Source organism: Brachypodium distachyon, chromosome 1 (genome assembly GCF_000005505.3).
Source record: "Brachypodium distachyon strain Bd21 chromosome 1, Brachypodium_distachyon_v3.0, whole genome shotgun sequence".
Classification (NCBI taxonomy): Eukaryota; Viridiplantae; Streptophyta; class Magnoliopsida; order Poales; family Poaceae; genus Brachypodium; species Brachypodium distachyon.
In genome coordinates, this window is record NC_016131.3 from 65338897 (window position 1) to 65351144 (window position 12248).

A 12248-nucleotide genomic window follows, 5' to 3' on the forward strand; every position below is an offset into this window, starting at 1 on the left:
TAACTTTAGTTACCAACATGTAAGCTCAATCTCTAAAAAAACACATGTAAGCTCAATTTGTTTAACACAATTTACAAGTGACTGACTGGCCAGAGAATTAAACATGTACTGATAATCTACAAAGTCAAAGAAGAAACTAGCTCACGATATAAATTTTAATCTGATCCTATAATAATATCATAAAACTTTAACCTCACATTATCTATACCGATATATTAAATTGGAGTTGGTGGTGATGGTACGGACGTCGTGGTACGTCATTTCACGGAAATTACGAATCTGTCATCGATGTCCCCACGTGTCTTTTGATCCCGGCTCCCGCAGTTCTCAACCGCAGAAAAAACACGTAGCGCCCAAAAAAGAAAAAAAGAAAACCAACAGAGCCATCCTCGCTCCTCCTCCTCTCTTACGAATCTCACCCTCACCCCCTGCCCGATCCGGATCTCGCCCGCGCCTGCCGCCGCTCTTGGTCGCCTCCACCAGCTCGTGCGCGTCGGCGGCGTCCGTGTGCGGAAGGCGGCTGCGGACCTGCGGCTCCGTCGCGCGCTCCGACCGCCGCCTCCACCGTCTCGCGCGCGCCGGTGGCTCCCCGCGGGATTTGGACGGCGATTGGATGAGCCTGAGGCCGGGATGGCGGTGGCCTCGTGCAAGGCAGCAGGGACCGCGTCGGCGCGAGCCATCGGTGGCCCTCCGGACGGGCAGTGGCGAGCGGCGACCAGTGGCCGGACGCGATGTGTGGGCGGCGCGCAGACGTACCTGGCGGCAAGTGGGAGCAGACGACGCGCGGGAGTGGACGGGCGACAGGAATCTACGGGCGGAGGCGGTGCGCACAAGCGGGTGGTCGCGCATGGCGACATGATGTTCGGTGGCGGGATGAATCAGGATGGGAAGAGGAGGAGTTTGCACTTAGAATGGATGGAGAGGATAGTCAGAGTGAGAGCGAGAAATTAGGAGAAGAGATTTGAGAAATAAAGTACGTAGGAAAGCAGAGCAAGGAGAAATATAGAAATAAGACATGTGAAAAAAAGAAAAGAGACCAGAGTATAGCCCACGAAAATAAACATATCATAATAGCTGCATACATATGTGTTCATGAAACACAACAACATTTAATTTGACGTTTTGATACAATTTTCCGTTGTTCCGTGCACGGGTTATTTTGCTAGTTATATAAAAATCATCAGAAAAGAAATCTACCAACTAATTTTACTTGACGTACACACAACCAATTGACCAACTCAGTATTTCAACTTTAATTTTCTGTATCTTACCTACTCTTTAAGTTACAGTCCGTACGTACGTCGATTTCACCGAAATTACATCGATGCCACCGCAACCGAGATCGCTCTCCTGACTCCCTCGCCATGGCCGAAAAAACACCTTGTACACAGGAAAAGAAACTCCTCTCCCCGACCCCTCTTCTCTTGCGCAGCCGCCGCTTGCTGGCTTCCTCTCCCCGACCTTGTCCCGATTTGCAACAAATCCATCACGGAAACAGTTCCTCCCAACGCGAGAATTCCTACATCATATGTATCTTCAATGTTTTCAGCCAGTCAGTGGAGAAATATGTTGGATATTCCTCATGTAGCAACAATCAAGGGTCCAGTTGCAAGAGTTAGAAGTGCTATTTGCCAACAATTGATCAGACCAACAATGAGACCGCAGATGAATGTGCCCATATTGTGTTTGTAGTTGCCTAACTACAAAAGCACCCAGCTGTTAGAACAGATCAAAATCATTCAAGTCCATGTTGCGAACATAATTATAGAACAGTAAAAGCATAATTCACTCTGAACTTACTTTCTCACTAATAGCTGACAGAATGAGCAATACCTGACTCGAAACTTGACTACGAATATCACCATTGTTTCCATATGTATCAGAAAAGCTCATGTCATGATTTAGCATGACTTGGACATATTTTGATCTTACGATACCAGTTTGCTGTTCTCCAGTTAGAATCCAGCAAAACACCTCTGGTGAATAAAAACGTTAGGCATACATTCATGCTGAGTAAGAAGTACACTTCCAGAGAAAAAGTACATATCCATCCTGCAACGAAGACACCAGCAGCTATATGGATGATAAACAGAGCATGCTGCAAGCAACATAAAATATAAAAGACTGTAAGAGAACAAAGGTATGAATTGTACAGTATGATGGATTGAACAGAACTGCAAAGACATGCATCTATACTCGCACTCCTTTTGATGAAAAGTGAGTACCGGTTGTTTGAGGAATATTACTAAACAATCCAATAATTGAATGTACCAATCGAAAGAAACAGATAAAAGCATCGGAAGTCAAAGGGCTACCATAACCAACATGATCATTGAAAAATATGCCCATTGGGAACTCCCACATCAATCCATCATACCAATATGACCCTGCATGAAACGAGAATATCTAATAAGCCTGTAGCTTTCGTTGATTAGTATACTCGACATTCTTGTCCTGATTAAGCTTGGATTCAACCTTTTTCATCTAGGCTATTATCACATGAAATTCTCTAATAGTCCCAATATACTACAACTCTGGAAAGTGTCAGGCATGCTGAAATTGACTAAGGGGCACGCTAAACTTGGTTCTCAAGCTACCATGCCTTTTTCCTCTCAGTTTCCGTATGGAATTTGGCATCAGATTTGCAGGCCCATATAATATTGATGAAGTTAATTTGTAGTATATTATTTTCTTCCACACACATGATAAGTATCCCTTCACTCTAAACGTCGTGATCATGCTCAAATTGACTGATTGAGGCATGTTCAACTTGGCTACAGAGCTACTGACTCTGTTTCCTCGCAGTTTCTGAAGTTAGCATCTATAACGTTGATGAAGTTGACTGATATATTCTTCCTCATACATGTTAAATACCCATTTCACTTCACTTGTAAGCACCTAAGCAGAGTGTGAAGTTTGAAGTATGGTGCCAAGCATGGAGGAGCCCCTCGTTGGGAGCAACACTGAGAACACACAAGGGCCAGGAGACAGCCTTGTGCTGATTGAGGTCAAGAAGCAGCTTTACCTTGCTGGTCCTCTCATCGCCGGAAGCCTCCTGCAGAACATCGTCCAGATGATATCTGTCATGTTTGTCGGTCATCTCGGCGAGCTTGCTCTATCCAGTGCCTCCATCGCCACATCCTTTGCTGGTGTCACCGGCTTCAGCTTGCTGGTATTTTAACTATTTGAGGAAGGCATGTGGAGCAGCTTGGACAAACTGTGTTTGATCTCCTTAACAATTGACACAAACTTGAACGATGTGTTCATAACTATTTCAGGTAGGCATGTCGAGCAGCTTGGACACACTGTGTGGGCAAGCCTTTGGAGCAAAGCAGTACCATCTTCTTGGTATGTACAAGCAGAGGGCAGTCCTCGTGCTCACTCTGGTGAGTGTTGTGGTTGCTGTAATCTGGGCATACACCTGCCAGATCCTTCTATTCTTCCGCCTGGACCCAGAAATTGCCATGGGAGCAGGGAGCTACATCCGGTGGTTGACTCCAGCATTGTTTGTGTACGGACCGCTTCAGTGCCATGTCCGGTTCCTGCAGACTCAAAACATTGTCCTCCCTGTGATGCTGAGTGCAGGTGTCATGGCGCTGAGCCATGTCCTGGTGTGCTGGTTGCTAGTTTACAAGCTTGACCTAGGCAACAATGGTGCTGCCTTGGCCAATACCATCTCATACCTAGCCAATTTGTTAGTCTTGGCTCTCTATGTCAGGCTCTCTCAGTCTTGTAAGAACACATGGACAGGGTTATCAACGGAGGCATTCCGCGACATCCTTAGTTTCATGAGGCTTGCCGTTCCATCTGCTCTGATGGTTTGGTGAGTGTGAGCTGAACCGTCTAATTGCAGACAGAGTTATTTGTGTTTCATCTTCAATTGATTTCATCCTACATTTACACAGCTTGGAGTGGTGGTCATTCGACCTCATAGTACTTCTTTCTGGATTTCTCCCAAATCCTAAGCTTGAGGCATCAGTATTGTCCGTCAGGTGAACATATTCATGTCTTATGTCATATTTGGTTGCCTTTTTCTGATAGTAAAAGTTGACTTTCCTGCAGTTTAAATACAGTTGTATTAGTATCCAGGATTCCCTCTGGGCTTGGTGCAGCTATAAGGTCAGATTGAAAAAGTGACTCATAAACCTTTGACCATGCCAATGTTGAACCATAATACTTCTGGCAATGACATTGTTTATCTCACCCCACAAAAAAGTTGATACCTTTATCCCACTCTTGTAGCACCCGTGTGTCAAATGAGCTTGGTGCTGGGAGACCGCATGCTGCCCATCTAGCTACCCATGTGATCATGGCCCTCAGTATCATGTCAGGCGTATCAGTTGGTCTTCTTATGATTTTAGTGCGCAATTTATGGGGGTATGCATACAGCAAAGAGGAGGAAGTGGTGCAGTACATTGCCAAAATTATGCCCATTCTTGCCGTGACATTCTTGTTTGATGACCTGCAGTCTGTTCTTTCAGGTATATATAGATAGCTCGTAGAAAGCAAATTTTGTGATTACATGGAGCCTATTTTTGTGCTGGAATTATGTTTATCCCCAAAATTAGTTATCGTTTCTATTGAATATTATCCCCAAATGACTGGCAATGGGGGTTTCTCTGATTTTTTTTCCAGGTATTGTTAGGGGCTGTGGCTTCCAAAAAATTGGCGCTTTCGTCAATCTCAGTGCATACTATCTTGTCGGCATTCCGGCAGCTCTATGTTTTGCCTTTCTCTACCACTTTGGTGGAATGGTATTAATTTAGTATCCTTAACACATAAAAGTTCTTATTTCACTTATATTTCTCATTTCAGACCTCTAAACAAATGTGTTTGAACTGGTAGGGACTGTGGCTCGGAATAATCTGCGGGCTTGTTGTGCAGATGTTATTGCTCTTGTTCATTACCTTTTCCACCAACTGGGACAAAGAAGTAAGGAAACTAACCAAATACTCTGGCACGCAATTTTGTCCCGCGGCTTCTCAATAATCTTACTTCATGGCTGGTTTTGTCTTGTTGATTTGGTAGGCTTTGAAGGCGAAGAACGGAGTTTTCGGTTCATCCCTACCTGCGGATTTGATGACTTGAGACACACAGGTTGCAGAGTTTTCTGGAAAATTTGCCGACGAAGACATGAAGAATTGGGCTCTAAGAAAACTGCTTCGTTTCGCTCCACCAGCACGACACTTTCTTCAACGAAACGTCTGCAAATGATCTCAGGATGTGGCATGGCACTTCATAAGGGAATAAATGTTTTTTTACTATAGAATCGACCTTATGTATTTCCATGGAAGAGAGGCGTTGTATGCGCCCGACCACGCGTCAAAGCAGTAGTGACTACGAAAGCGAAGGCTGGCAGAAGAAAGGAAAAAAAAAACGCAGTGACGTGGCTCAATGACAAACCAAAGAATTCTGCGGCTTTAGTATTAAGAAGTATTAAGATGCATTGGCCACATTCCCATCATCCATCATCAATAAACTAAACTAAAGAGATTTCAGGGAACCAATACAAGTACGCAATGTTCCAGAATCCAAAGAGCCACTACAGTGACATATGTGTCTATCAAAGTGCTAGTTAACTCAAGTCACTTTACATATCAAAGGCCACAGAGTAGAGCATCTCCAGCAGGTTACCAGTTTTAGGGATAGAAGAGGGGTGGGCATAAAAACCGAGAAACCGAAAACGATCACCGAAGAACCGGAAACCGAAGCCGATTGGACTGAAACCAAAGAACCGTTTAAAACTTCGGTCAGCAAACTCAAAGAACCGAAGTTTGTTCGGTTAATTCGGTCTCTTGCCTCGGTTAACCGAAAACCCCCGAAGAACAGACACACGTAATGACAGCAGCCAGTAAATATCATCTAACATGCAATGAAAACATTAAATTTTAAAGATGCAGCAATGAACTTCAGTTCTTCGGGTTTTCGGTTAACCGAGGCAAGAGACCGAATTAACCGAACAAACTTCGGTTCTTTGAGTTTGCTGACCAAAGTTTTAAACGGTTCTTCGGTTTCGGTCAAATCGGCTTCGGTTTCCGGTTCTTCGGTGATCGATTTCGGTTTCTCGGTTTTTATGCTCAGAGGGAAAAAAATCTCAGAAAAAAGTGTCCCGCTCCAGCAGGTTCCCTAAACTGATTCACTAAACACCTTCTAAACATGACACAAATGTTCATATAGATAAATGCAAACATAAATAGATAACCATTTAACCAAAATGCATCATCCGACAAACATGGTTCGACATTTAAAATGCATCATCCGACAAACATGGTTCGACATCTAAAAGACGGTTCAAACACATACTTCCTCCGTTCGGACGGAGGAAGTATTCATTGAAACATAAAATAATTCAATCTGTACCTTGTAGCCATTTCATCGAACACTTGGTGCTCGGCAGAAGGGGGAGGTGGAGGTGAAGCCGCCAGGACAGCGGCCGGCCGACCCTTGCGCTTGGCGATGATCTTCCTCGGCGGGAGGCCGCTCGTCTGCAGCAAGGAGGACGGCGGTGGCGACGGCATAGGCGGATCCTGGTCCTCGCGTGCGCCATGGCAGAATGATCCGCCTGCCCGGAGAAGGGAGGCGCAGGGGCGTAGGAGGAAGGTGCGGGGCCGTAGGCTCGGAGGAGGGCGTCGGAGGCGCGGACGAGGGCGGCGCCGACCCTGGCGGCGGCGGCGAGATTTCTTTGCCTACGGGGCTGCGGGAGGCGGAGGCGGGCCATTTCCGCGTGGATCCGGAGGCGCGGCCATGGCCCGCCGGACGAATCGGTGGAGGCGGGCGGCACGGAAGGGAAATGAACTTGGCGGTTTTTCTCCCGCCCGAGCTTTTCGCGTTTTAGGGAACCGGGAGTATATTCCCTGCATTTGGGAAATGTTGAGAGAATTTAGCGAAATTTCCTGAAAGAAATTAGGGATTGGGAACCACCTAGGAAACTTGCTTGCAACTTTTAGAAAATGGTGTACTGTTTTCTTAGAAAATGGGACATTTTAGGAAACGTGCTGGAGTTGCTCTTAAGCAGGTGTTTAAAGGTGGGGTGGTTGCTCAACTCACGTCCATTTAAAAGTTACAACAGTGATCCTCGTTGTTACACAACCGATGGTTGCTTACCAACAGTTAATATCTACTCCCTCCGTCCCATATCAAGTGATTCAAATTTAAACAAATATGGATTTATCTATTCTCAAAAAACGTTTATATACATGTAATATTTCGTCATTTAATATGAAACGGATGGAGTATTGAGGAATTATAACAATGATCCTTGGTGCTGCACTAGGAACTAGGACTACATGGTCTTCAAGCAACCCACCAATATCCACAAAGATAAGAAACTTCGTGCCATTTTTTCTGCTCTTAACATGACTGAAGGTTCCAATCCTCCCACATCACTAAGCCGGAGCAGGCGAAGATGGCCGCGAGGCGGCTCTGACCCCCGTCGGCGGGAAGACGACCCCGGCTCCTCCTTGATGCGCAGCTCCGGGGGAGTGGGTTGGTACGCCGTACCGGTGCCGGCCCGCCAGTGCCGACGGGGGTGTCTCCAGCCGAGGGTGATTGGCGGCGACGATGTGCGTGAGCACCGTCGCCACGGAGCGCCCGCGCCAAAACCGGCGCCGCCCGTCGATGTTGAAGCGGCTCGGCGGCGGGCGCTCGCCTTGGCCCTCGTAGCGGGCAATGCCGACGGCGTGGCGGTTGGCGAAGAAGGGCGCCTAGTTCGCCCCGGTGGCACGGTTCCACCCAGGGTCCTCGCGCTCCTCCGTCATCAGCCCGTGCCACCAGTGGGCGTTGACGGCGGCTGTCTGGGCACGACTCGTTGGCACCGGCGGCGTCAGGATGCAGCCGATGCTGAGGATCCAGTGCGCCGGCAGTCGGCAGTCAGGCGGCGCCGGGTACTCGTGCTCGTGGAGGGCCTCGGCCTCCTCGAGCATGAGCGTCGCCCAGCGCCATGTCTCGTCGTCGGAAGCCATGGCGAGAGGGAGGAGAGGAGACCTCGAGAGGAGCAATGCTGAGTACCGTCGGTGGTCGGCACTTTTTATATCGCCGGAATGCGAACCGGCGGGCGTGTGAACACGGCGATAAACACGGCTGCATGGCAACCGGTGGGCTACCGCCATTAAAAACCACTCAGGAGCCGAGGAGCGGCCAGTGAGAAACCGGTGGAACGATTAATTGCTCGTTGACAAGACGGGCCCGCCGCAATAACGCGTTGCGTCGGCACCCCCGCTCCCCCCCCCCGGGGGGGCTGGGTTCGGCCTGGGTGCGCCGGCTCACTTTTTGGGTCGCGTCGGATGAAAAAACAAATTAGGAAGGCCGGCTGGGTCTGAATTTTCGTGCCGGTTTAGGAGGCCTTTATGGAGCGCGGCTTGAGTTGCTCTTACGTGCTATTTGGTGCAAAACTGAAAGCGCCGGAGAAGCCTGGCTGACAACCGGGTTCACGGAAGACCGCGACCCGGGCACGAACGAGGCGATACCAATCGTCGTCGATGAACCCCTACTTCCTTTTTCCGACCATACTCCCTTACCACTATGGCTGTAATTCCCCGGACGTCAGGTCCTTGTCCCGTGCAGAATCCCACCGCCGATCCCACGGTACTGCACGGATAGCACCTCTAGACAAATTTTCCTTGTTTGGACCATACAACGCTCGGCTTCCACGCGCGCAAGACAAGACGTCTCATCTCGATCGTCACGGAACACACTTCCCCGTCGAGCATGTTTACTGCCATCGATCATGCATGTGCGTATAATCCGGGGAGAACAATTTCCGCACCCATCGTGTACAGGAACAGACCCCCTCCCGTAGCCTGTTGCCTGTACGATTCTCACAGACACACAGTGACACGGTAGGTACTCTCTCCCAGAAATCTGAAAACGTGGTATCAGAGATGGATTACCGATGGATAGATAAAATTATTGCGAAGTATCGCAATGGTACAAGATGGCTAAGTTCCTGCCAACCCGACCCTGTACATGCGCGACCACCTCTTAATTATTCCTTCCAAGTACAGAAAAAACTAACATCTAATAAATCATCACATCTAAGCAGCTCTCATTCCCTTTAGATTAATTTAATTAATCAGGAGCTACCACTACTGTTGCTGCAGCTGCTCAGGGCTTGTTTCTTTTCTGCTCTCAACTGCTTGTACTTGTCGAAGAACTCCTTGTTCTCCTTCTCCAGCTCCTTCCACACTGCACACGCATAAGCACTCCACATCAGAATCAGATACAGATGGATGGACAGAATCGATCGCACCAAGACTTGCACTCAGAACTCAGAACTCAGAATAACGGATCGAGGTGCCCACCGACCTGTGGAGGTGACGACCGGCTGGACGTCGGCGCGCTTGGACAGCGCCTCCATGCACTCCTCCATGCTCATCCCGAACGTCATGCACTTCTCTATCAGGTGGTGCACCTGCAGAATCAAACACGCATGTAACTAACTGAGATAGTAAATTAATTGCCCGCCCGATTGTCAGTTCGGTCGAGAAATTAAATTGAACGAGAAGACGGTGGTACCATGCGGATGTAGGAGGCCGGAGAGTCGTCTCCCAGTGCCATATTAGCAGCAGCGCTCAGACAGACTTGAGCTTCCTTCCTCTCTTGTTGCTGGATCGTAATCTAACTGTGTATGGCTTCGGGTGATGATAAGGCGTGCAGTGTAGAGTCGACGGGGGAGGATCCTATTTATACATGCGCCATGGATGAGGACACCGGCCCGGCTCGCCCGGCTCCCTGGGACGAGCCCATGGACCGGTGTGCCAGAGCGCGCGGTAGCAGACGCGAGGCGGGCGCATGGGCGCGGTGCTGGGAGGCCGGGGCCGGGGAAACGGGTGAGGGGCGTTCACGTGGGCTCGGGCAGTTGATTGGAGGAGCCACGATTCGCTGGGGCAGGCGATGGAGAGGGAATGAGGGATCGATGTGGCAAATATCTAATCTCTATGGCCTTCTAGTCCATCCGGGGCATAGGAAGCGCCCAGGTGGACACGCACCTCATGCCTTCACGTGCCACCTGGCCCCGCCTCGACACGTCGCGACGGCCAACATTGGTCGGATTCTCCCGGCACCCCGATGTATTTCCCCTTTTTCTATTTTCTGCTCTCTTTTTGAAACTATAAGCGATCTTCTATTTTCTGCTAGCTTCAGCACCGCTCCGCACTTACCCAAGTTCTTCGTTCTTCTCCTCTAAGTTCAAAGTCAATTTGTTGCTGAGAAGATAAAGGGCTTGCAGAGTGGCACGCGACTGGACGAGCCGAATTCGTATTTCAACTGCAAACGGGGTTCAGGCGACGGCGTAGGGCGGCTCAAGCGATCCTGCTGGTGCCGTACGAACGGCGCTTTCGCCTTTCGGGTGTAGAGGAAGTGCGGACGGCCCGCAGGACGCAGTGGACCCGGTGGCTGGCTGGTCAGACAAAAGGCTTGCGTGGCGCGCGGCGCGGGGCTTCCGGCTTGCGTGGCGGGGGTAGCTGTCGTGCATGCACAGTGCCGGCGCCGATTCATTGGGTCCCGTTGTGTTTCCCGTTCAAATCCATCGGTCCCGACGCGCAGTGGCCGTACTGGCCACCAGCTAGCGGTGTCGCATTCCAAAACAAGGAGAATGCGATGCACTATGGGATCGTCGTGCCTTTCATGCACACAACTAAAAACTGGAGTAGTAACAACAGGGCACGGCGCAGCGGCACCTATCGGAGTATCTCTCTCTATCCAAAACAAGGCGTTGAAAGTAACCGCATGTATTCTTTTCTGCCAGCAGTTTTTTTTTTCTGGCAGCAGTTGAAAGCAGCACAGCGTTCTCGTTTCACGCCCATTTCCGCTCGGTAGAGAACGGGTTCACGTGGGCCTTCGTCTCGTGGTTGGGAAGTAAAGGTGTTCCATTTCCTCGCAGGCCTTGAGAAAAATCACAAGCCCGGCCGTCCGTGCATCGGGCTCAAGGCGGACCTGTGATGTAAGCTCGGCCCATTTCGTGTATGCTTAACAGTTAAGGTCTCGCCAAGAAAAGAAATAACTGTCTAACTGTCTCTCTCATGAAGAAAAAACACAGTGATACGTCTATGTCTACGGGACTACTAGCTTCAAAAGTAGATAGCCGAGACCAATCAAGTAGAGAATCGCTTGACAATTTCAGAAGGCTTCCAGAAGCATTCGCAGGATCAATATACGTAAATTTGCAGCGTGTACTGCTTCCAGAAGGATGGTCCAAAGACTGGTTCTAGGATCGAGAGGAACCGCACCAAACATGGAATCATTAGCTTAACAAATCGCGTTTGCCTGAGTTGTCAATGACCGTTGCTATGATGCCCCACATGCAGTCAACAGAGCGCGCTTGACAGCGTGGAGGACGAATAATACTAGGACTACCCAGCTGTTTAACGACTAATATATGCCACCTTGCGTAGCGCGTGCACGGATGCCTGCAACTAGATTGTGGTCTGATTTTATATTATTTTTCAAGTACTGAGGAACCATGGTACTGACACCAGTACAATCGCACGACGATGCCTTCATTTTGAAAACTAGTGAATTTACTAATTGTTGAAGTGTATAAGTGGATTGTCTTGATCTTTTCATCGGAACGGTATTTTGGTTCCAATAACTAGCGAATGAAACTCTTCACTAATTACTATACCACACACGCACTAAAAAAAAAGATAAGGTCACCTTTTTGTTCTCCCGTGCACCAAGCGTATGATGATTTTGTCATGATTTTCCTAGCATGTGCCTGCATTTACAATTTGTAGCACTTTCAAATTCGGAGATCGATCAAATGGACCTATTTTCACAACATGTGCTTGAGAGTCTAATAAATGAACTATGGCTGCTTGCGTGCACTTAAATATTTTGAAAATTCTTTGGATACTCATAGTACTACACAACTGAATAATAATACTCCTTACATCCCATATTAAGTGCCGAAATATTACATGTATCTAGACGTTTGTAGCTATATATACATCCATATTTGAGCAAATTTGAGTCAATTAATATAAGATGGAGGGAGTAATTCGAAACGTATTCTTCTTTTGTAATCCTCCATGTATGATTACGATGCATTTTTTAGCATGTAAATGCTTCGTAGCACAACTATATTTATGTTCTTTTAATGTACACGCATACGACCTCACAAAAATATTCACACCTCACCAAATCTGCTTTGCGCCTTCTCGTTGCTGCACCGTGCACATATATAGAAACATTGTCCAATTCAAAGATAACGCAAGTTAATGCGTACTCCTCCTGTTCCATAATTTTTGTTT

The 12248-nt window shown here is 48.2% G+C and overlaps 3 protein-coding genes across 15 annotated transcripts; 1 reads left to right on the forward strand and 2 right to left on the reverse strand.

Annotated features, from left to right (window-relative positions):
* Positions 1–1044: 1044 nt before the first annotated feature.
* Positions 1045–7076, reverse strand: LOC104581806. 10 transcript variants are annotated; one of them, XR_002962317.1, is made up of 4 exons: positions 6361–7076; positions 2316–2387; positions 1834–2098; positions 1045–1696 (listed from the first exon to the last, which is right to left on the reverse strand). XR_002962317.1 is itself a non-coding variant. In XM_024457637.1 (3 exons), the coding sequence occupies exons 1-3, from the start codon at positions 6716–6718 to the stop codon at positions 1956–1958; spliced, it is 573 nt and encodes a 190-aa protein (XP_024313405.1). In that variant the 5' UTR covers positions 6719–7076; the 3' UTR covers positions 1045–1955. The 10 variants fall into 10 exon arrangements, 2 of the variants coding, with proteins under 2 accessions (XP_024313405.1, XP_024313406.1); XR_002962313.1 differs by having other exon boundaries at positions 1045–1700; XR_002962315.1 differs by having other exon boundaries at positions 1045–1716.
* Positions 2464–5269, forward strand: LOC100821042 (protein DETOXIFICATION 16). 3 transcript variants are annotated; one of them, XM_010230481.3, is made up of 9 exons: positions 2464–3172; positions 3279–3654; positions 3751–3823; positions 3906–3992; positions 4063–4119; positions 4243–4481; positions 4636–4754; positions 4846–4932; positions 5029–5269. In XM_010230481.3, the coding sequence occupies exons 1-9, from the start codon at positions 2924–2926 to the stop codon at positions 5086–5088; spliced, it is 1347 nt and encodes a 448-aa protein (XP_010228783.1). In that variant the 5' UTR covers positions 2464–2923; the 3' UTR covers positions 5089–5269. The 3 variants fall into 3 exon arrangements, with proteins under 3 accessions (XP_010228783.1, XP_003558208.1, XP_010228784.1); XM_003558160.4 differs by having other exon boundaries at positions 2736–3172; positions 3279–3823; XM_010230482.3 differs by having other exon boundaries at positions 3061–3194; positions 3279–3823; positions 5029–5266.
* Positions 7077–8858: 1782 nt separating the features above from the next.
* On the reverse strand, positions 8859–9673 carry LOC100821340. 2 transcript variants are annotated; one of them, XM_003558161.3, is made up of 3 exons: positions 9514–9673; positions 9304–9409; positions 8859–9183 (listed from the first exon to the last, which is right to left on the reverse strand). In XM_003558161.3, the coding sequence occupies exons 1-3, from the start codon at positions 9553–9555 to the stop codon at positions 9071–9073; spliced, it is 261 nt and encodes an 86-aa protein (XP_003558209.1). In that variant the 5' UTR covers positions 9556–9673; the 3' UTR covers positions 8859–9070. The 2 variants fall into 2 exon arrangements, with proteins under 2 accessions (XP_003558209.1, XP_024316363.1); XM_024460595.1 differs by having other exon boundaries at positions 9304–9433; positions 9514–9672.
* Between the last annotated feature and the right edge of the window lie 2575 nt (positions 9674–12248).